Here is a 22846-nt window from a genome sequence, read left to right as displayed (position 1 = left end):
CTGCCTGAAAAGGCTTTAAACATTGATTTTTCAGGTCTATATTCCTAATGGTGAAATTTAAGCCTCTTTATTCATATGTGGTTATGAAGTTAATTCTTCATTCTTTAAAAATGCTTACCCATTCCTTTAATCTTTTTATTGTTTAGGCTAGTCTTATTTTTTTTTCTTACTCTTTTTAACTTTCATTTTCTAACCTTTGATTTTATAGTGAGGTTAAGAGTAAACCCCTCCCTATTGAGGTTGCCCTGTTACTTGCCCTGATACTGACCACTTCTTTATTGAGACTTTGTTGAACATGGAGCTCCAAAACTTGCTATTCAGTAATCTTGATAACAGATGTTCTTACCTGAAGATGAGGAGAAAAAAATCGTAATTACCCTCTTTTTCCTAAAGCTTTTCCTGAATTCTAGAATGGCTATATTAAGCTCAAATAAAGATAGCTACAGAAAACATACACACACACACACACACACACACACAATTTTCAACACATAAAACTTCATTGCTGTAGGATTTTTAAAGAAACAAACTCATAAAGTACTTCATGGAACGTTCATAATAGGAGGATTTACATAAATTATCTTTTTCAGTCCAGAGATGTTTTCTAAAATAACACTTCATCTTTATACTTACAGATGTCTAGAGTTTCTGCTTCAAAATGATGCAAATCCATCTATCCGGGACAAGGAAGGTTACAATAGCATACATTATGCTGCCGCCTATGGGCACAGGCAGTGTCTGGAATTGGTGAGTTGTTTTGTTTTGTTTTCTCTAACACACACACACACACACACATACCCCAAATCACAGAGGCATTAACTGTTTTTTTCCAGAGTTGTAGCTCTGGCTTGTGTAAAAAGTGGGTCCATGAATCAGGATTTCATGAATTCTGATTTCAAAAAGTGTTTTTTCTACTGCACCATGCTGCCTTCCATTGCAGGTTAGAGCCCCATCACCACCCAAGGCTTTTAAGCACAGCACAAAAGCATGGTAGTCATTGATATAAGGCAGTACGATTTCTGCCTCCTAACACCAGCATTGCCATGGAAGTTGGTATAGACCTATTAGCAAATATGGCTTTGTGTTTAGATCCCATATAAGAAATGCTCCTCACAAAATGTGTATGCGTTTGTGTGTGTCTGTGTGTGTGTGTGGTAATCAGTGGCAGAGTGAAGGCTTTCTACTGTCACTACATATTATGAGCCTGCCTTCCAAAATATACTTAAGACACAGCTGTCTTTAATTGGTTTTCTCTATGAAAACCATGTCATAATTGTCATGATAAAACAAACTTTTATTATACAGTTTGTTATTGTAGTCTTAATAATGTGTGCTGTTCTATAGTACTTTTGTGAGTCATCTTTAATCCTTCATAGTCTAGAAACTCAGGATAATTATCCTAACACCTTCTTTGTATAGAAATAACATATCGCATGCAATATCTTCATTTTTTCAGGAAGACCATTTTGCTACCATTATTTCTGTTATTCAAGTAAGAGTTTTTCCTGTCCATAAGAAGGTTTCACAAATTTTGTCTGAAAATGAATTACCCCCCTTTGATTAGATCAACATTTGCCCTGTGTAATTTACAAAGAGATGACTATTTGTGACAATTATAAAACATTCAAAAACGGTTAGGAGGAGGTGTTAATTGATCTTAATTTACACTGTCAGTCGAACAGACCGGATTATCAATATAATTGGTAGAAGTGTTACTGTTGTTTGCTTTCAGGAAAGAAACCTCAGTCAGCCGTTTGTAACACAGGATGAAAGTTCTCCTCTCACTTTCCTGAATGGTTTTAGTGGGACAGAAAATTTTATGTATTCCTATTTTGGAATGCATCCCAAAATTCCTCTGGGGTGTAGTTTGTACAAAGCAAAGATCCTAAGTAGGCTAAAAACATTCTTATGCCCCAACCCCTCCCAATCAAAACAAAACACAACCCTGAAAACAATCCTGGACTTTCCCCTAGGAGTGGAACCACAAATCAGGCCTTTGCAGGTATCTTATCCCCACTGCTGGCTCACCTAACTGTGGATGGATTAGAACAGGAGATAAGACAGGAGGAAAGGGTTCTGAAAGGAGGGAAAAGGGAATAGGGCCTGTCTTTGATACAAGTGTTAAGTGAATTTCAAAAGAAAACATATGTGTGGCCATAAGCGTATGAAAAAAAGCTCAGCATCACTGATCATTAGAGAAATGCAAATCAAAACCATAATGAGGTACCATCTCATACCAGTCAGAATGGCTATTAATAAAAAGTCAAAAAATAACAGATGCTGGCCAGGTTGTGGAGAAGAGGGAATGTTTATACATTGTTGGTGGGAGTGTAAATTAGTTTAACCATTGTGGAAGGCACTGTGGCAATTCCTCAAAGACCTAAAAGCAAAACTATCATTCAACCCAGCAATCCCACCACTGGGTGTATACCCAAAGGAATATAAATCATTCTAACCATAAAGATACATGCATATGTATGTTCATTGCAGCATTATTTACAATAGCAAAGACATGGAATCAACCTAAATTCCCATCTACAGTAGACTGGATAAAGACAGTATGGTACATAGATACCATGGAATACTATGCAGCCATAAAAAAGAACTAGATCATGTCCTTTGTAGGAACATGGATACAGCTGGAGGGCATAATCTTTAGCAAACAAACACAGGAGCAAGAAACCAAATACTGCATGTTCTCACTTATAAGGGGGAGCTAAATGATGAGAACACATGGACACAAAGAGGGGAACTACAGACACTGGGGCCTACTTAAGGGTGGAGGGTGGGAGGAGGGAGAAAATAAGAAAAAATAACTATTTGGTAAAAGGCTTAGTACCTGGGTGGCAAAATGATCTGTACAGCAAACCCCCATGACACAAATTTACCTATATAGCAAACCTGCACATGTACCCCTGAACCTAAAAGTTTTTTTTAAAACCCCAAAACAAGTATTAAATGAAGAAGTGGGGTTTTGAGGGGGATGCTTTTTCTCATATATTTTCCCTCTTTCGGTAGGAACCCAATATCTTAACAGTCTTTAAAACTCCAATTTCCTTGGGTATTAGATGTTAGGAAAGCAAACCAATTAACTTACATGCACTAGGAGGTGAATTTCTAAGACTTTCACATTGCCATGCCAATCTTCTTCCTCATCTCCCAACACAAATAGCCGTCTTCGCAGGGGTCATCCTTTTAACAAATTGTCCCTGACTCTGTGCTTTGTGCTAGAGTTATGTTGACAAAGAGATACACATCTGGTAGCTCTTCATAGGTTATTTGAGCTTCTGAGCAGGAATTGTGCAAGGAGATCTTTTTTTGACTCCACCATCCCAGCCTATGCTTCTGGCCTGTGGAGGGAATGGAGAGAGTAAATGAGTATGTGTGGTCCTCTGGCCTTCACTACTGGTCCAGGGACTTTGTCCTCTGGGCGCTGGAGTAGGATTGAAGAAGGTGGGGGGGCCATCTGGACCAGCTGATTTGTGAGGCTGATGAAATGTGTCTTTGGCGCCTCCTCCTGTCTACTCAAGCAATTACAGTGATTATACATATCATTAAATATGTATCATTAAATTTGATGTATATTTTCTTTGACTCTGACACTCAGCTTGGTCTGCGTTTACTTTGGCATGCATGGTTTGTGGCTCCTGTCTGTGATCGTAAGCATGGAATTTATAAACTACTTTGTGTTCAGTCCGTTTTGCTGTAATCAAAAAGAAACAGAAATTATTATAGTTGTTTTAACTTTACTTCTATTATACAGACTTATATTTAATTAGTTCCATGAGGAAAAAAGACTTCTAAAAGGTAGTATGAACCCCTTAGCCTTGATAGAAATAGCCAAGGTTGAGAATTCTGCCAAGTCTACCTATTTAGGCCAGTATTCTCAGCTGGTCTTGATCAAAGACGTTCGTACTATGTGTGCAAGCAAAAATCTGCCCACAAACATGTACTGAGAGCTGTGATCAGTCATATTCAATTGGGCTCAAAATATCAAAGCAAAGTGGGGGAGACTTGGCTAATAAAGCTTCTTGTGTATGTTTGAGTGGAGGAAGGGAATTGGCAAAGGAAAGTTCCAGACCTCCCTTTTCCTCTATCTGAAATGTATTCTTACTGGCTCTGAAAAGAAAAATCAAGAAATCATGCCCCTATTTGGAATTTTTGAGTTTATATTGGTTTATTATATATTTTTTACAATATTAAAGATTTGTCCATGAACATAAAGATCTTTGAGGCTTTTTTATTGAAATGGAAAAATGTGTGTGCCAATGTAATTATGTAAATTGTCTACAAAACTTAGAGAGATTGAAAACTCTAGGCCTCTGATTACTTTCAGGCTGAGATTTTTTCATGCCAAATCACTTAGAATTTGGCTGCTTCTCTGAATCTTCTCCCCTGTTCAATGATAGGAATGAACTTGAACTTCAACTGTGGGAATAAGTAGGGGTGACAAATGCCCCTACTTACATATTCTAGGAGCTTCTGGGATTCTCTGAAGAAAGACTGAAAGCAACTGTGTCTTGGGCAACTCAACACTAAAATTATGCTGCTTTCAAATAAACGACTCAATGTTTTAGGTTGTTTCTTGTATTTATCACCGGACTTTAGAAAACCATTACCACCCAGCTCTGAATAAATATATGTGTCTGTATAAGACTTATGGCCAGGTGCAGTGGCTCACAGCTTATAATCCCACCACTTTGGGAGGCTGAGGTGGGAGGATTGCTTGAGTCCAGGAATTCAAGACCAACCTGGGCAACATAGCAAGACCTTGTCTCTACAAAAGTATTTTTAAAATTAGCCAGGTATGGTGATGTGATGTGCACCTGTAGTCCTAGCTACTCAGGAGGCGGAGGCATGAAGATTGCTTGAGCCCAGGAGTTTGAGGTTTCAGTGATCTATGATTGCACCACTGCAGTACAGCCTGGGTGACAGAACAAGACCCCATCTCTTTGAAAAATAATATGGACTTACATTGGCAATGTGTCATTACGCCTCTCAAGACTAAGAAAGCAGGTAGAGAAAAGCATTTAAAAAAAGGAAAACTACTGGCTGGTCATCTAAGGACAAGAAAATGCAAAATCAGTACATTTGAACCCCAGCTCCAAACAAGTCTCTGATGATTGTTTTCTCTCCTCAGAGGTCCTGCTAAGAGAAGGACTTGGGTTGTGCCTGACCTCCCAGCAGGCAGCCTGCCAAGGGGCAGTGTTCTCTGGAAACCTCAACAATGCTGGTCTTGTGTTTTCTTCTATTTAATTCAGTTGGAGAGAAACATAAAATCCTATGAGGAACTCTCATTAAGGGCGAGGGTGGGGGTGAGCATGGATATTTTGATACCACTGGCATCCTCTCAGATGTGAATATAAGTTCACAAATTTTGAGTTAGAATTTGGATGTAAATCTATATTCAAAACAGTGGAATAGACAATTTTTTATGATAAGATGTTCCATTTTTTTTGTAATGTGGCAGAAAAAATTTTGGGGGCTTTACCATGAATGAATTTGGCAGCTGATGAAAGAACAATTCAACAGGATGTGTTAAAATAGAACATTTCAGTTTTGCCTTCAGTTGAGGGCCTAGGACACTGGGGCATTGCCTCCACATTTCAAAGTGAGATACTGGTGCTTCAACTCATGGCCCCCTTCCCCATTTCTAAAGTCACAGTTGGAAAGAACAAGAAGTTAGAGATTAGAGAGAAGCCTTCTTTGGAGCTAGCTCTGCTGTGAATTCTACCACCCCTCGTAGTGGAGGAGATAGAATGCCTTCTCTTCACCCCAACCTTAAGGGAGGGAAGCTTCAGGGAGATTGCTTAGATATCTTATTTGTGTCCCACACAATTTAGGGAGCATGCCAGACTGGTATATGATAAATCTGAAGACTAAATGGCTCTGACCAGAACTTGCTGGCCAGGCAGCTAAATAAGAAGAAGGCTGTGTTTGGGAAATCACTCCACTCTCAGAAATGATGGGTCCAAGTATATATTTCCCGATGTCCAAATGTGAGCCAAGGGCCAGAGCTAGCCTGGGGTTCTCCTTGATCCCACTCAGGAAGGCTGCCTGGAAGAGTCAGGAGACCCAGGATTCCTAGTGTGGAGAGGGGAATATAAGTTACCAGCAGGAAGGTCCATTCACCCAGGCAGAGGGACTGCAGGTGAGACACCCCAGTGATGGTGGAGAACCTAATTCAGCATCTAAGAGAGGGACAATTGTAAACATCTGGCCTGGTCAGAAGACATCACTGCCAGAAGGGTGCCAGTCAGACCATTGTCCCTGCTCCTAATGTGTCTTCCTTTCCCTATCCCCTTTAGACCTGGAGGAGGCAGAGGCAGATGAGGAGGAGGAGAAGCCCTAGGTTGGGGAACAGAGAAGTCAGCCATGTCTCATTACCCACTCAGACTTTAGGGGAAGGCGGGAAGGAGTTTTAATAAGTTAAACAATGTTAGGAGTCTGTGATTGTCATACTGGAACAGATGTATTGATTGCTGACATGAAATTATGTTTTAAACTAAAGTGCCTAGAGAACTCTTTATTATTTGTTGGAGATTTTGCATGAAGTGGCAGGAAAAGAAGTAACCTCATAAAGGAGATCGGACCCAGTATAGGGAAAAAGAGAATAAATGTATTATTTGATTATACCCATGACTCACTGGTTCAGTAAATAGCTAAACACTTAGTCATTGTTTCAGGAAAAAATTAATGCTGAGCTCTAAGGAAAAATAAACTATTATCCTTTAAACATTTGCGGATTTAAATATCAACTTATAAGGCATTAGGTTCTAATACTGTCAGGCACTTATCAGGTGCCAAAAGTTGTTGAACAAGTGAAATACACTGTGAGTGACTAAGCTTTATTTCGTGATAAAACATCAATGCTAATTTTTAAGTATATAGCAACTGTCCTGTTTGTTAGGAAGGTATTTCATAGAAGATGGCAGGTGAGAAAAGAAATGAAAATTTGCCTTTCTGTGGCCTGGACTTTTCTTTAGATTTGATTACTTTCCAATACCAGCTCATTTTATTGCAACTGGTCCTCCATGTTTTCTTCTTCAATAAAAACCTATACTAACATGTCAAACTGGTATAAAGACATCACATACACACACATACACATATGTGCACACATTTCTCTGTAATTTCTTCCAGATGGATAGGGAGCACTGAGAGGTTCAAGGAACAGGAATTACTGCTTCTGATGTGGAAACTTCTAAGGACTCAGTGATGTCAGAAAAAGGAAGATTTTTTGTTTTAAAGAGAAGGCAGTTTAAAAGTCAACCAAAAAAATAAGTTAATCTGGCCCACCCTCCTTTTCTCCTCCTACCCTCCCTCCTCCTTTCTTCCTTTTCCTTCCTTCCTTCCTTCCTTCCTTCCTTCCTTCCTTCCTTCCTTCCTTCCTTCCTTCCTTCCTTCCTTCCTTCTTTCCTCCCTCCATCCCTCCCTCCCTCTCAGTCACAAACCCACTAGGGAAGCCTGAGCAGAGCAGGAAGGCAGCCCAGTTGGCACTGAGGCCGCAGGAGGGAAGTCAGGAAGGCAGCCTAGTAAGGGTTCCTAAATATGTATGCCCCAAACAACAGAGCTACAATATATGTGAAGCAAAAACTGTTAGAATTGAAAAGATAAACAGAAATACACAATTATAGTGGGAGACTTTAGCACCTCTCTCTCAACAATTGGTAGAACAATGAGACTGAAAATTGTCAAGTATATAGAAAAACTCAATAACATAATCAACCAAGAGGATCTGTTCAACAATAAGAACACTCTACCCAGCAACATGAGAATACATATTTAGTTCAAGTGCCCATGAACATTCACAAAGATAAGCAATATCTTGAACCATAAAACAAAATTCAAAAAACATAAAAGAATTGAAATCATATAGAGCGTGTTTTCTAGCCATAATGGAATAAAACTAGAAATCAATAACAGAAAGATACCAGGAAAATCTCCAACACTAGGAAATTAAAACCAGACTTGTAAATAATTCATGAGTTAAAAGGAAAGCCTCAAGAGAAATTCAAAAAATATCTTGGACTGAATGAAAATGAAAGTACAACAAAGTGAAATTTGGGGACTCAGCTAAATTATGCTGAGAAAGAAATTTTTAGCACAAAATGGTTACATCAGAAAAGAGGAAAGTCTCAAGTCAGTAATCTAAGCTTCTACCTCAAGAATCTGGAGAGAGCAAATTAAACTCAAAATAAGCAGAAAATTGATATAAAGATGGAGGCAGAAATAAATGAAATTGAAAACCAGTGAAGAAATTCAATGAAACAAAAATCTGATTCTTTGAAAAATCAGTAACATTGACAAACCTGTAGCTAAGAAAAAGAGAGAGGAAACATAAATTAACAATATCAGGAATGAAATAGGGGATATCCCCATATACCTTACAGATATTAAAAGGATAAAGGAATATTATGAATAATTCTGCATACATTGACAACTTGATAAAATAGACTCATTCATTGAAAAACACACACTACCACCATTTACCCAGTATGAAGTAGATCATTTGAATAGCCCTTTAACTATTCAGAAAATTAAATTTTAAAACTTCCCCTAAAGAAATTTCCAGGCATGGATGATTTCACTGGAGAATTCTACCAAATACTTAAAGAATTAACATAATTCTACACAATCTTTTCTGAAAAATAGAATACAAGAGAATACTTTCCAATTCATTTATGAAGGTAGTACCTTGATATTAAGTACCAAAGACACACACACACACAGAGAGAGCGAGAGCGAGCGCAATGTCTTTCGTGAACATGAATGCAAAAATCTTTACAAATTACCAAATAGAATTCAGTGATACATGCAGAGAATTATATACCATGACTAATGGAATTTATTACAGGGATGCAAGCCTGTTTCAATATTTGAAAATCAGTCAGTGTAATTCACTGTATTAACAGGCTAAAGAAGAAAAATCAGATTTATATCAACCAATGCAGAAAACACTTTTGATAACACTGAGCACTTCTTTAAGACAATAAAACAAGCAAGCAACAACAACAACAACAACAAACTCTCCTAGAAATATTAGATAGAGGGGAACTTCCTCAACTTGATAAAGAGCATGTAACAACTTGATAAAGAACAGCTAATTTACTTAACGGTAAAAGACTAAGGCAAGGATGTCTTCTTATACCACTCCTATTCAACATTGTGCTGAAAGTTCTAGCCAGAACAATTAGGGAAGAAAAGGAAATAAAAAGTGTACAGATCAGAAAGGAATAAACAAAACTGTTCCTATTTGCAGATGACATCATTGTCTACATAGAAAATCCCCAGTAATCAACCAAAAAATCCTAGAAGTCATAAGTGAGTTCATCAAGGTCACAAGATATGAGATAAACGTATAAAAATCAATTGCATTTCTGTGTACTAGGAATGAATATGTAGATACCAAAATTAAAAGTACAATATTATTTTCAACTGCCCCAAAAAATTGCTGTCAATAACTCTGTGCTTAGTCCTAGATCCAAAAGACGTGTGTTGAAACCACAAAATGCTGATGAAAGAAATCAGAGATCTAAAAAAAAAAAGGAGAGACATTCTGTATGCGTGGATTAGAAGACTCAACATAATGAAGATGCCAAATTAATCTGTAGGTTTAACACAATTCTTATCAAAATTCTAGCAAGGTTTTCATAGACGAATGAAAGATTTTTCTAAAATTTATATGGAATAGCAAAAGAACTAGAAAGCTAACACAATTCTGAAAAAGAACAATGTGGGAAAAATCAGTCTACCTAATTTCAAGAATTATTATATAGCTTGAATATATAATATATATTTTATACTACTGTGTCAATACCTGACAATCTTGTTAATATCTTACCCAGTAATCAAGACTGTGAAGTATTGGCAGAGTGATAGGCACAATGGAACAGAATAGACAGCTTAGACATATACCCACAAAAATATGCCCAACTGATTTTTAACAAAGGTGGAAAAGCAATTCAGCAAAGAGAAGGTCAATTTTTTTTTATTATACTTTAAGTTCTAGGGTACATGTGCACAACGTGCAGGTTTGTTACGTATGTATACATGTGCCAAGTTGGTGTGCTGCACCCATTAACTCATCATTTACATTAGGTATATCCCCTAATGCTATCCCTCCCCACTCCCCCCACCCCACAACAGGCCCCGGTGTGTGATGTTCCCCTTCCTGTGTCCAAGTTTTCCCATTGTTCAATTCCCACCTATGAGTGAGAACATGCAGTGTTTGGTTTTTTTCTCCTTGTGATAGTTTGTGGAGAATGATGGTTTCCAGCTTCATCCATGTCCCTACAAAGGACATGAACTCATCCTTTTTTATGGCTGCATAGTATTCTATGGTGTATATGTGCCACATTTTCTGAATCCAGTCTATCATTGATGGACATTTGGATTGGTTCCAAGTCTTTGCTGTTGTGCATAGTGCCACAATAAACATATGTGTGCATGTGTCTTTATAGCAGCATGATTTATAATCCTTTGGGTATATACCCAGTAATGGGATGGCTGGGTCAAATGGTATTTCTAGTTCTAGATCCTTGAGGAATCGCCACACTGTCTTCCACAATGGTTGAACTAGTTTACAGTCCCACCAACAGTGTAAAAGTGTTCTTATTTCTCTACATCCTCTCCAGCACCTGTTGTTTCCTGACTTTAATGACTGCCACTCTAACTGGTGTGAGATGGTATCTCATTGTGGTTTTGATTTGCATTTCTCTGATGGCCAGTGATGATGAGCATTTTTTCACGTGTCTGTTGGCTGCATAAATGTTTTCTGTCTGTTCATATCCTTTGCCCACTTTTTGATGGGGTTGTTTGTTTTTTTCTTGTAAATTTGTTTAAGTTCTTTGTAGATTCTGGATATTAGCCCTTGGTCAGATGAATAGATTGCAAAATTTTTCTCCTATTCTGTAGGTTGCCTGTTCACTCTGATGGTAGTTTCTTTTGCTGTGCAGAAGCTCTTTAGTTTAATTAGATCCCATTTGTCAATTTTGGCTTTTGTTGCCATTGCTTTTGGTGTTTTAGACATGAAGTCCTTGCCCATGCCTATGTCCTGAATGGTATTGCCTAGATTTTCTTCTAGGGTTTTTAGGTGTTAGGTCTAACATTTAAGTCTTTAATCCATCTTGAATTAATTTTTGTATAAGGTGTAAGGAAGGGATCCAGTTTCAGCTTTCTACATATGGCTAGCCAGTTTTCCCAGCACCATTTATTAAATAGGGAATCCTTTCCCCATTGCTTGTTTTTCTCAGGTTTGTCAAAGATCAGATAGTTGTAGATGTGTGGTATTATTTCTGAGGGCTCTGTTCTGTTCCATTGGTCTGTATCTCTGTTTTGGTACCAGTACCATGCTGTTTTGGTTACTGTAGCCTTGTAGTATAGTTTGAAGTCAGGTAGCATGATGCCTCCAGCTTTGTTCTTTTGGCTTAGGATTGTCTTGGCAATGCGGGCTCTTTTTTGGTTCCATGTGAACTTTAAAGTAGTTTTTACCAATTCTGTGAAGAAAGTCATTCGTAGCTTTATGGGGATGGCATTGAATCTATAAATTACCTTGGGCAGTATGGCCATTTTCACGATATTGATTCTTCCTACCCATGAGCATGGAATGTTCTTCCATTTGTTTGTGTCCTCTTTTATTTCCTTGACTAGTGGTTTGTAGTTCTCCTTGAAGAGGTCCTTCACATCCCTTGTAAGTTGGATTCCTAGGTATTTTATTCTCTTTGAAGCAATTGTGAATGGGAGTTCAGTCATGATTTGGCTCTCTGTCTGTTATTGGTGTATAAGAATGCTTGTGATTTTTGCACATTGATGTTGTATCCCGAGACTTTGCTGAAGTTGCTTATCAGCTTAAGGAGAGTTTGGGCTGAGACGATGGGGTTTTCTAAATATACAATCATGTTATCTGCAAACAGAGACAATTTGACTTCCTCTTTTCCTAATTGAATACCCTTTATTTCTTTCTCCTGCCTGATTGCCCTGGCCAGAACTTCCAACACTACGTTGAATAGGAGTGGTGAGAGAGGGCATCCCTGTCTTGTGCCAGTTTTCAAAGGGAATGCTTCCAGTTTTTGCCCATTCAGTATGATATTGGCTGTGGGTTTGTCATAAATAGCTCTTAATATTTTGAGATATGTCCCATCAATACCTAATTTATTGAGAGTTTTTAGCATGAAGGTCTGTTGAATTTTGTCAAAGGCCATTTCTGCATCTATTGAGATAATCATGTGGTTTTTGTCTTTAGTTCTGTTTATATGCTGGATTATGTTTATTGATTTGTGTATACTGAACCAGCCTTGCATCCCAGGGATGAAGCCCACTTGATCGTGGTGAATAAGCTTTTTGATGTGCTGCTGGATTCGGTTTGCCAGTGTTTTATTGAGGATTTTTACATTGATGTTTGTCAGGGATATTGGTCTAAAATTCTCTTTTTTTGTTGTGTCTCTGCCAGGCTTTGGTATCAGGATGATGCTGGCCTCGTAAAATGAGTTAGGGAGGATTCCTTCTTTTTCTGTTGATTGGAATCGTTTCAGAAGGAATGGTACCAGCTCCTCCTTGTACCTCTGGTAGAATTCAGCTGTGAATCCATCTGGTCCTGGACTTTTTTTGGTTGGTAGGCTATTAATTATTGCCTTGATTTCAGAGTTCAGTCATGGATTCAACTTCTTCCTGGTTTAGTCTTGGGAGGGTGTATGTGTCCAGGAATTTATCCATTTCTTCTAGATTTTCTAGTTTATTTGCATAGAGGTGTTTATAGTGTTCTCTGATGATAGTTTGTATTTCTGTGGGATTCGTGGTGATATCCCCTTTATCATTTTTTATTTCATCTATTTGATTCTTCTCTCTTTTCTTCTTTATTAGTCTTGCTAGCGGTCTATCAATTGTGTTATCTTTTCAAAAAACCAGCTCCTAGATTCATTGATTTTTTGAAGGGATTTTTTGTGTCTCTATCTCCTTCAGTTCTGCTCTGATCTTAGTTATTTCTTGCCTTCTGCTAGCTTTTGAATGTGTTTGCTCTTGCTTCTCTAGTTCTTTTAACTGTGATGTTAGTCAATTTTAGATCTTTCCTGCTTTCTCTTGTGGGTATTTAGTGCTATAAATTTCCCTCTACACACTGCTTTAAATGTGTCCCAGAGATTCTGGTATGTTGTGTCTTTGTTCTCATTGGTTTCAAAGAACATCTTTATTTCTGCCTTCATTCGTTATGTACCCAGTAGTCATTCAGGAGCAGGTTGTTCAGTTTCCATGTAGTTGAGTGGTTTTGAGTGGGTTTCTTAATCCTGAGTCCTAGTTTGATTGCACTATGGTCTGAGAGACAGTTTGATGTAATTTCTGTTCTTTTACATTTGCTGAGGAGTGCTTTACTTCCAACTATGTGGTCAATTTTGGAATAAGTGCGATGTGGTGCTGAGAAGAATGTATATTCTGTTGATTTAGGGTGGAGAGTTCTGTAGATGTCTATTAGGTCTGCTTGGTGCAGAGCTGAGTTCAATTCCTGGATATCCTTTTTAACTTTCTGTCTCGTTGATCTGTCTAATGTTGACAGTGGGGTGTTAAAGTCTCCCATTATTGTTGTGTGGGAGTCTAAGTCTCTTTGCAGATCTCTAAGGACTTGCTTTGTGAATCTGGGTGCTCCTGTATTGGGTGCATATATATTTAGGATAGTTAGCTCTTCTTGTTGAATTGATCCCTTTACCATTATGTAATGGCCTTCTTTGTCTCTTTTGATCTTTGTTGGTTTAAAGTCTGTTTTATCCAAGACTAGGATTGCAACCCCTGCCTTTTTTTTATTTTCCATTTTCTTGGTAGATCTTCCTCCATCCCTTTATTTTGAGCCTGTGTGTGTCTCTGCACATGAGATGAGTCTCCTGAATACAGCACCCTGATGGGTCTTGACTCTTTATCCAATTTGCCAGTCTCTGTCTTTTAATTGGAGCATTTAGCCCATTTACATTTAAGCTTAATATTGTTATGTGTGAATTTGATCCTGTCATTATGATGTTAGCTGGTTATTTTGCTCGTTAGTCGATGCAGTTTCTTCCTATCATCGATGGTCTTTACAATTTGTCATGTTTTTGCAGTGGCTGGTCCCAGTTGTTCCTTTCCATGTTTAGTGCTTCCTTCAGGAGCTCTTGTAGGGCAGGCCTGGTAGTGACAAAATCTCTCAGCATTTGCTTGTCTGTAAAGGATTTTATTTCTCCTTCACTTATGAAGCTTAGTTTGGCTGGATATGAAGTTCTGGGTTGAAGATTCTTTTCTTTAAGAATGTTGAATATTGGTCCCCACTTTCTTCTGGCTTGTAGAGTTTCTGCCAAGAGATCAGCTGTTAGTCTGATGGGCTTCCCTTTGAGGGTAACCTGACGTTTCTCTCTGGCTGCCCTAAACATTTTTTCCTTCATTCATCTTTGGTGAATCTGACAATTATGTGTCTTGGAGTTGCTCTTCTCGAGGAGTATCTTTGTGGCATTCTCTGTATTTCCTGAATTTGAATGTTGGCCTGCCTTGCTAGATTGGGGAAGTTCTCCTGGATAATATCCTGCAGAGTGTTTTCCAACTTGGTTCCATTCTCCCCGTCACTTTCAGGTACACCAGTCAGACGTAGATTTGGTCTTGTCACATAGTCCCATATTTCTTGGAGGCTTTGTTCGTTTCTTTTTACTCTTTTTTCTCTAAACTTCTCTTCTTGTTTCATTTCATTCATTTGATCTTCAATCGCTGATACTGTTTCTTCCAGTTGATCGAATCGGCTACTGAAGTTTGTGCATTCATCACGTAGTTCTCGTGCCATGGTTTTCAGCTCCATCAGGTCATTTAAACACTTCTCTACGCTGGTTTTTCCAGTTAGCCGTTCGTCTAATCTTTTTTCAAGGTTTTTAGATTCTTTGCGATGGGTTCGAACTTCCTCCTTTAGCTGGGAGAAGTTTGATCATCTGAAGCCTTCTTCTCTCAACTCGTCAAAGTCATTCTCCGTCCAGCTTTGTTCTGTTGCTGGCGAGGAGCTGTGTTCCTTTGGAGGGGGAGAGACACTCTGATTTTTAGAATTTTCAGCTTTTCTGCTCTGTTTTTTCCCCATCTTTGTGGTTTTATCTACCTTTGGTCTTTGATGATGGTGATGTACAGATGGGGTTTTGGTGTGGATGTCCTTTCTGTTTGTTAGTTTTCCTTCTAACAGTCAGGACCTTCAGCTGCAGGTCTGTTGGAGTTTGCTGGAGGTCCACTCCAGCCCCTGTTTGCCTGGGCTGCAGAACAGCGAATATTGCTGAACAGCAAATGTTGCTGCCTGATTGTTCCTCTGGAAGCTTCGTCTCAGAGGGATACCCAGGCGCATGAGGTGTCAGTCGGCCCCTACTGGAGGGTGCCTCCCAGTTAGGCTACTCGGGGGTCAGGGACCCACTTGAGGAGGCAGTCTGTCCATTCTCAGATCTCCAGCTGTGTGCTGGGAGAACCACTACTCTCTTCAAAGCTGTCAGACAGGGACATTTAAGTCTGCAGAGGTTTCTGCTGCCTTTTGTTCGGCTTTGCCCTGCCCCCAGAGGTGGAGTCTACAGAGGCAGGCAGGCCTCCTTGAGCTGTGGTGGGCTCCACCCAGTTCGAGCTTCCTGGCTGTTTTGTTTACCTACTCAAGCCTCAGTAATGGCAGGCGCCCCTCCCCCAGCCTTGCTGCCACCTTGCAGTTCAATCTTAGACTGCTATGCTAGCAATGAGCGAGGCTTTGTGGGCATGGGATCTTCCGAGCCAGGTGCAGGATATAATCTCCTGGTGTGCCATTTGCTAAGACTGTTGGAAAAGTGCAGTATTAGGGTGGGAGTCACCGGATTTTCCAGGTGCTTCCCTTGGGTAGGAAAGGGAATTCCCTGACCCCTTGCGCTTCCCGGGTGAGGCGATGCCTCGCCCTGCTTCGGCTCATGCTCTGTGGGCTGCACCCACTGTCCTGCCCCCACTGTCCTACAAGCCCCCATGAGATGAACTCGGTACCTCAGTTGGAAATGCAGAAATCACCTGTCGTCTGCGTTGCTCACGCTGGGAGCTGTAGACTGGAGCTGTTCCTATTCGGCCATCTTGGAACCGCCCCTAGTTTTGTTACTATTAAGCAATAACAGTCACCTGGTCACTGGAAAGATAATTTAGTACATTTTAGAGTCATAACTCTATAGTATTTTTTTCTAGGAAACATTTTATAGTTTTCCAAACACATAAGTTATTTCACACAAAAATGTTTACATTCCATAAAGATATTTTTTAGTATATAGCAATCTTGATCTCAAATTTCTCACATTGATATGGGACAAACTATGGTAAGAAATAGCCCAAAGCAAGCATTTCATATGAGCAGTGTGTTTTTGTTGTCATTCTCTCTTAAAATATATTTTTTAAATGAAGGGAATGTTACAATTAAAATATTTGATTACTCAATATTTCCTGTGTACTGGCCTTTTTAAGGCTCTCCAGGGTACTAGCAGTTAGTGAGTATGGAGATTAGAGTCTACATCCCAGTTGTTTTTTGTTTGTTTGTTTTTTTGTTTGGGACAGAGTCTTGCTCTGTCACCCAGTCTGGAGTGCAGTAGCATGATCTCAGCTCACTGCGGCCTCTGCCTCCCAGGTTCAAGTGATTCTCCTGCCTCAGCCTCCTGAGTAGCTGGGATTACAGGTGCACGTCACCATGCCTGACTAATTTGTGTATTTTTAGTGGAGACAGGGTTTCATCTGCTGGCCAGGTGGGTCTTGAACTCCTGGCCTCGAAAGATCTGCCCACCTCAGCCTCCTAAAGTGCTGGGATTACAGGCATAAGGCATCCCGCTTGGCCCCAGTTTTTATAAGTTCATAAACTTTATTCATCTGCATTATCATACCAGTCATAACCAGATGGATGGCAAGAACATCCTTCATGAATTTACAGTGAAAAATCCAACTGCTAAAAGGACCAGGAGATTCATGTCATCTACTACAGTGATGTTCCCTTCTAATTAGGGTATCCAATTTTATAAACTGAATAAAGATCGGATGTTGTCTTCCTGAGTATAGAATTAAAATCAAAGAAATTGAGTAAAAATCAATGCGCTTAAGCTCTGATAACCTCATGTATCCTCTCTTATTCAAAACCCAGTGCCATACCAATCAGAATACCTTTGGTGACCCATCCAGGAGTCCTGTCCTCTGGATAGGGCTAGAGAAACCCTAACCACTGGTGCTGTTTTTCCTAGACTCCATTAAAACTGACCTGGCAGACCATTAGGACAACTTCCAAGGTGTGGCTTCTCTTACATTAGCTACCTAATTTAGGATGGCTGCTTTCTGAAGTTACAGAGTGGATTATAGGGAAATGTGCTAGGAACCATGGCTGACACAGAAATAATATTAGGCAAGGGAGGGTGTGGTGGCTCACGCCTATAATCCAAGCACTTTGGGAGGCCGAGGCAGGTGGATCACCCGAGGTCAGGTGTTCAAGACCAGCCTGACCAACATGGTGAAACCCCATCTCTACTAAAAATACAAAAATTAGCTGGGAGTGGTGGCGCATGCCTGTAATCCCAGCTACTTGGGAAGCTGAGGCAGGAGAATTGCTTGAATCTGGAAGGCAGAGGTTGCAGTGAGCCAAGATTGTACCATTGCATTCCAGCCTGGACAATAGAGTGAGACTCTGCCTCGGAAAAAAAAAAAAAAGGCATGGATATTACTTTCAAGGAGATTATAACCTAGTTTGGGAGGTAAAAAATATGCCACATTAATATTGACTTTTCACCCACATTTCCTAGTTCTCCATAGGGCAATAACAGGATTGTAATAACTACTCCCCAGTTATTTCTCTGGCCCTGCCCCCATATTCTGCAGGAGCTCTGGCTCTGCTCCAATTCTTCGGAAGGGCTTTCAGCATGTTTCCCATGAGCTCTACGCACTTCTCATGGTGAACACAGGACACCCACTATTTTCTTCTTCTCCTGTTTTTACTTTCTGTAGTGGTATCTTCCATTACTGTTTACACCCCAAAGGCTGTTTGGTCACAGGTGTCCAGTAAAGACACTGCTCCAATCGCTGCCCACCCATGACAGTGCAGGGGCTGCCAGTGTCACTGCCCGGGTATGGGGTCTGCACTCTACCACCTCCTGCAGTCCCCACCTGACAACTCAGACCTGAGCTTATGGGAGTTCGGCCAGAGGAGGGGCTGTGTGATATGCTTGAAAGCTCAAAGACTTCCACATTATACAGGTCTGGTTTGGAATGCCAGCCCCACAATTACCTAGCTACAAGATCTGTAAGCATTTTACTTCACTTCCATGAGCCTTCATAGCTTGTCTAATCTGTCAAACGGGGGTTAGGTTGTTTATAGCATTAGTGGAAGAATGTAAGTAAATCCTAAAAATTTAAAAATAGGACTACCATATAGTCCAGATACATATCTTCCAGATATATATCTAAAGGAAATGAAATCAGTATCTCAAAGATGTATCTACACTCTCATGTTCACTGCAGCACTATTCACAATAGCCAAGCTATAGAAGCAACCTAAGTGTTCATTGATAGATGGATACTGCGGTACACACACAGAGACACACAGAGACTGGGAAGTCATTCAGCTTTAAAACAGAAGGGAATCCTGCCATTTATAACAACATGTGTGACCTGGAAGACGTTACACTAAGTGAAATAAGCCAGTCAGAGAAAGACAAATACTGCATGAACTGACTTTACCTGTGGAATCTAAAAAAGTTGAACTCATAAAAACAGAGAGTAGAATGGGGGTTGCCAGGAGCTGAGGTCTAGGGGGAAATGGGGAGATGTTGGTCAAAGAATATGAAGTTTCCGTTTGCAGAATGAATAAGTTCTGAAGATCTAACGTACAGCATGAGGACTATAGTTAATAATACTGCATTGTATTCTTGAAATTTGCTGAGAGTAGAAAGTGTTCTCACCGCACACACACAAGGTAACTATCTGAGGTGACGGATATTAGGATATTAATTAGTTTGTTTGTGGTAATCATTTCACAATGTACACATATATCAAAGCCTCACATTGTGCACCTTAAATACATGCAATTTTTTCTTGTCAGTTACTCCTCAATAAAACTGGGAAGGAAAGAAATGTAAGTAAAGTATCTAGCACAGTGCCTGGCATATGATAGGTACAAGTGGCAACTGTTATTATGTATTCATTTAATGTATCTTAATTGATTTCTCTATCTGCTGGATACTGCTATGTGCCAGATCTAAAAAGATGAAGAAGCTGCTATATCTGGGAGCTTACTATCTCAGTGGGAGTTGGCATGTTAATAACTATGACAAGATACAGTAGTTGCTCTGTTAGAATTCTGTATTTCTATTATTATTATCATTATCCAAGATAAAACATGATGTCCTAGAAGAGGTACAGGTGACACGCTGTGAGACTTTTAGGGGACAGCATGTCCCATTCTGGGGTCAGTTAGTGAGAGATTCACAAACACTCATCAGCATAATGTGTTTGTTATGTTGGTCTCTTGTTTCATTCCCTCACCATTTGTGTGAATGTGGAATAGAAGTACCAAACCTGTAACGAATTGAAGGATGGAGAGTGTAGAGAAATGTCTGGACTTGGTTTGACAAGTTGAATATCACCTTGTTTTCAAAATATCAGAGAACCTGTTTTCATGATGGTTTATTTTTCTTTTGATGATAGTTGCATCAGCCACTAAGTGGAAAAGTTGTAATTGACACAGTACATTGAAGTAAGGAAAATAGATGGTGTATCTAAAATTGCATTGCTGAATCACATCACCATCTGGGAGCAGCCATTCATAAAAGATTAAATGTGAGGCAGGCGCATATCTGAATACATGTGTGTCTGTCTCTCCCATCTGTTTTAATTTTGCTTAAAATAATAACAGCTTTCTTTACCTACTTACTTGAATCTGTGCTGCTTCTTTTAATGTCCACTAGCCAGAAGTAGTCTTTGTGGTCTTTAGCTAGTGTTTCAGAATCCCAACAAGATTAGCTGTCATTGGATCAGAAGGAATTTTCTTTAAAGTTGTATATTTTATTGACTGGGCTAGAATCACTAAAATGTTAATTGATGCTTAAAGTGAGAAATTTATGCTGTAATTTAACATTAAAAATGCTGTCCCAAAGCATATTTATGTTGATTTGTACAGCTTTTGTGAGGACAAAGAGCAGGTAAGAAAAATGTACTTTTTCCATTGCAAATTTTTTAAAATTATTGAAAAGTTAATACTTTTTTGTATTCAAATCTGTTACCTGCTTTGTTTCCTTTTTAAGCAATTTTTATCATATTCCCATGTCCCTCAGCTGCTACATGCCCTTCCAACCCACCCCTACCCCTCTACTCTCTCTGGCCCTAGGCAAATAAATTTTACCTTGAGCTGAGACAGAAAGTAAATTACCACCATGATAATATAATTCAGGGTAGCCTGGGAATATCATCTAGATGAAAATTATTGTTGATTAAAAGAGGTAACTCTTAAATTTAAGAATAGCTCTCACAAGTCACCATGGAAATGTGAGGCCAGTATTATAGTTTTTCCTGATAATGTGCAAGAACTGTATATGCTTAGCAAGTGGCATTGATCAGATGTAACACCCATCATTCTGGAGTATTTTATAGGGTTGGCTGCTTGTCACCATTCCAATGTGCCTGTCACATAATGCAGTCAAGTATTTTGCAGTGCAGGACTTCAACTGAGTTAGCCCTCAGATGAGAACTGTTATTAACAAATGTGGATAATGGGCAGGAGACTAAATGCATTTTAAATAGAATGAAATGCAGGAGACCTGCTTCCTTTTTATCTTAGATACAGACTTGTAGTAGTGATTAGGCCTCAGACTTATATCAAGACTCTAATAGTCAAAGCTCTTATAGATACCATTCACATTGTTTCAGTGAACTCATAATGCTCTGGAAGGTGAAAAATTAGGACAGCTGACATCAACTATAAGTTTCTGATCTTCTTAAAATTAGCTATTATTTTTTCCTCATCTTGTATAACGTTCCTTCTCTATTTAAAAAGGCTTTAATTCGTGGAACACAGAGCAGTAACAAGTCACTGCTAAAAAAAAAAAAAAAAGATTCACAGCCTAAATGCGGGGAGAACACCTCTGTGAATCCTCCAATTCAACTCCAGTGCTTTTCTAACTTCAAGCAATATTGATTTGAGCATTTGGTGACTTTGGGGACCTGCAGTGTCAGGCATGGAGTGAAGCAGTAGATGATTATTAGTATGTGCAGTAATGGCAATCTCAATAAATTTTTTTCACATAGTGCTTAAAAGAAAACATTCTTTACTGTTGGAATTAACAAGCTGACTATTACCTACAGTGGCACCATCTGGTGGTTTCATTTTTAATGTTATTTTGTATTTATTAAGAACATACAGTATACCGGGTATTGCTTACTATAAAATAGATCCAGCCCTATCTTGACAGATTTAGCATATACTGTGAGCTGGCAGAAATGCAGGAAATAAATGAAAATGGATTATTCTGTTGGAAATGTGTGTGTTCTATAAGACTGCCAACCCCTAGACATATTTCCATTATTCAGACAAAGAAATCATCAAAAAATTATTTTATTTTTAATTTCTTAATTTTTATTTTTTATGATTTTTGAGACAGAGTCTGACTCTGTCACCCAGGCTAGAGTGCAGTGGAGCAATCATAGCTCACTGCAGCCTTTGAACCCTGGATTCAAGCGATCCTCCCACCTCAGCCTCCAGAGTATCTGGGATTACAGGCATGTGCCACCATGCCTGGCTAACTTTTAAAAATTTTGTGTAGTGACAGGATCTTGCTGTATTGCCCAGGCTTGTCTCAAACTCCTGGCCTTGGCTTCCCAAAGTGCTGAGATTACAGATAAGAGCCACCATACCTGGTCAGAAAATTTTAGGTAGAAGCAAAAAGAGCTGTTATATGGTTGGATCAATATGGACAAGTTTCAGAAGATTATAACGTGCTGGAGAATAAAGATCTCTTAATTTAAAAAAAAATTCAAAAACAGTGCTTATATTCCCCAAGGTAGAAGCAAAAAAAAAGTATGTATTTTAGACTGAAAACTTCCATGAAAAAGTACTGACAATTCTAAACCAAATATTGGCAAATTAAGTACAACAATATATCTTCAAAAAGATAATACGTAACAGCTAAGTGGGAATGCAAGGGTAGCTCAGTATTAGAAAATTAAGGTATTTTACCATATTAACAGAAAAAGATCAGATAAACATTTCAATCAATGCAAGTATTTAGTAAAGCTCAATACCTATTTGTGATAAATTCTTAGCTAACTAGGAGTAGAAAGGAACATCATTAATCTGATAAAGAACATCTGCAAAATATCTGTGGCAAACATTATACTAAATGGTAAAATATTAAAAGCTTTTTTTCCTTATAGTAGGAACAAGACAAATATGCCTGCCATCTTCCTTTCTCTTCAGTATTGGACTGGGAGTCCTAGCTGGTGCAATAGAGGAAGACAAAAATAAAAGTGTGGTGGACAGAATGGCCCGCCAATAATGTCCACACTCTAGAACCTGTGAATATGTTACCTTACATGGCAGAAGAGATTTTGCAGATGTAATTAAGTTACAGATGTTAAGATAGGTGGTAGGTTAATTTAATATGCATATAGGAGAAATAAATCTTTCCTTCTACTTCATATCATACACAAAACTCAATTCAAGATGGATTGATAAGGGTATAAGGTCATTATACAAAAGGCAACTATATTTTATATACCAGCAAGAAAAACAAATTTAACTAAAAATTTTTAAAATACCATTTACAAAAATATTATCATTTGTACTAGCATCTAAAATATTATATTAAATGTTATTTCCATTAAAACTATAAAACATTATTGAGAA

The 22846-nt window shown here is 38.9% G+C and overlaps 1 protein-coding gene across 6 annotated transcripts in view; it reads left to right on the top strand.

Annotated features, from left to right (window-relative positions):
- Window positions 1-22846, top strand: part of ANKRD44 (ankyrin repeat domain 44) — a 344106-nt gene that overhangs the window by 225668 nt on the left and 95592 nt on the right. For all 6 annotated transcript variants that reach the window (XM_057301464.1, XM_034954727.3, XM_063595508.1 and 3 more), the window contains exon 16: window positions 636-747. In XM_057301464.1, coding sequence (XP_057157447.1) covers window positions 636-747 — 112 coding nt within the window. The remainder of the gene's footprint in view (window positions 1-635; window positions 748-22846) is intronic.

Source organism: Pan paniscus, chromosome 13 (assembly GCF_029289425.2).
Source record: "Pan paniscus chromosome 13, NHGRI_mPanPan1-v2.0_pri, whole genome shotgun sequence".
Lineage (NCBI taxonomy): Eukaryota > Metazoa > Chordata > Mammalia > Primates > Hominidae > Pan > Pan paniscus.
This window is presented reverse-complemented; position numbering and strand designations above follow the sequence as displayed.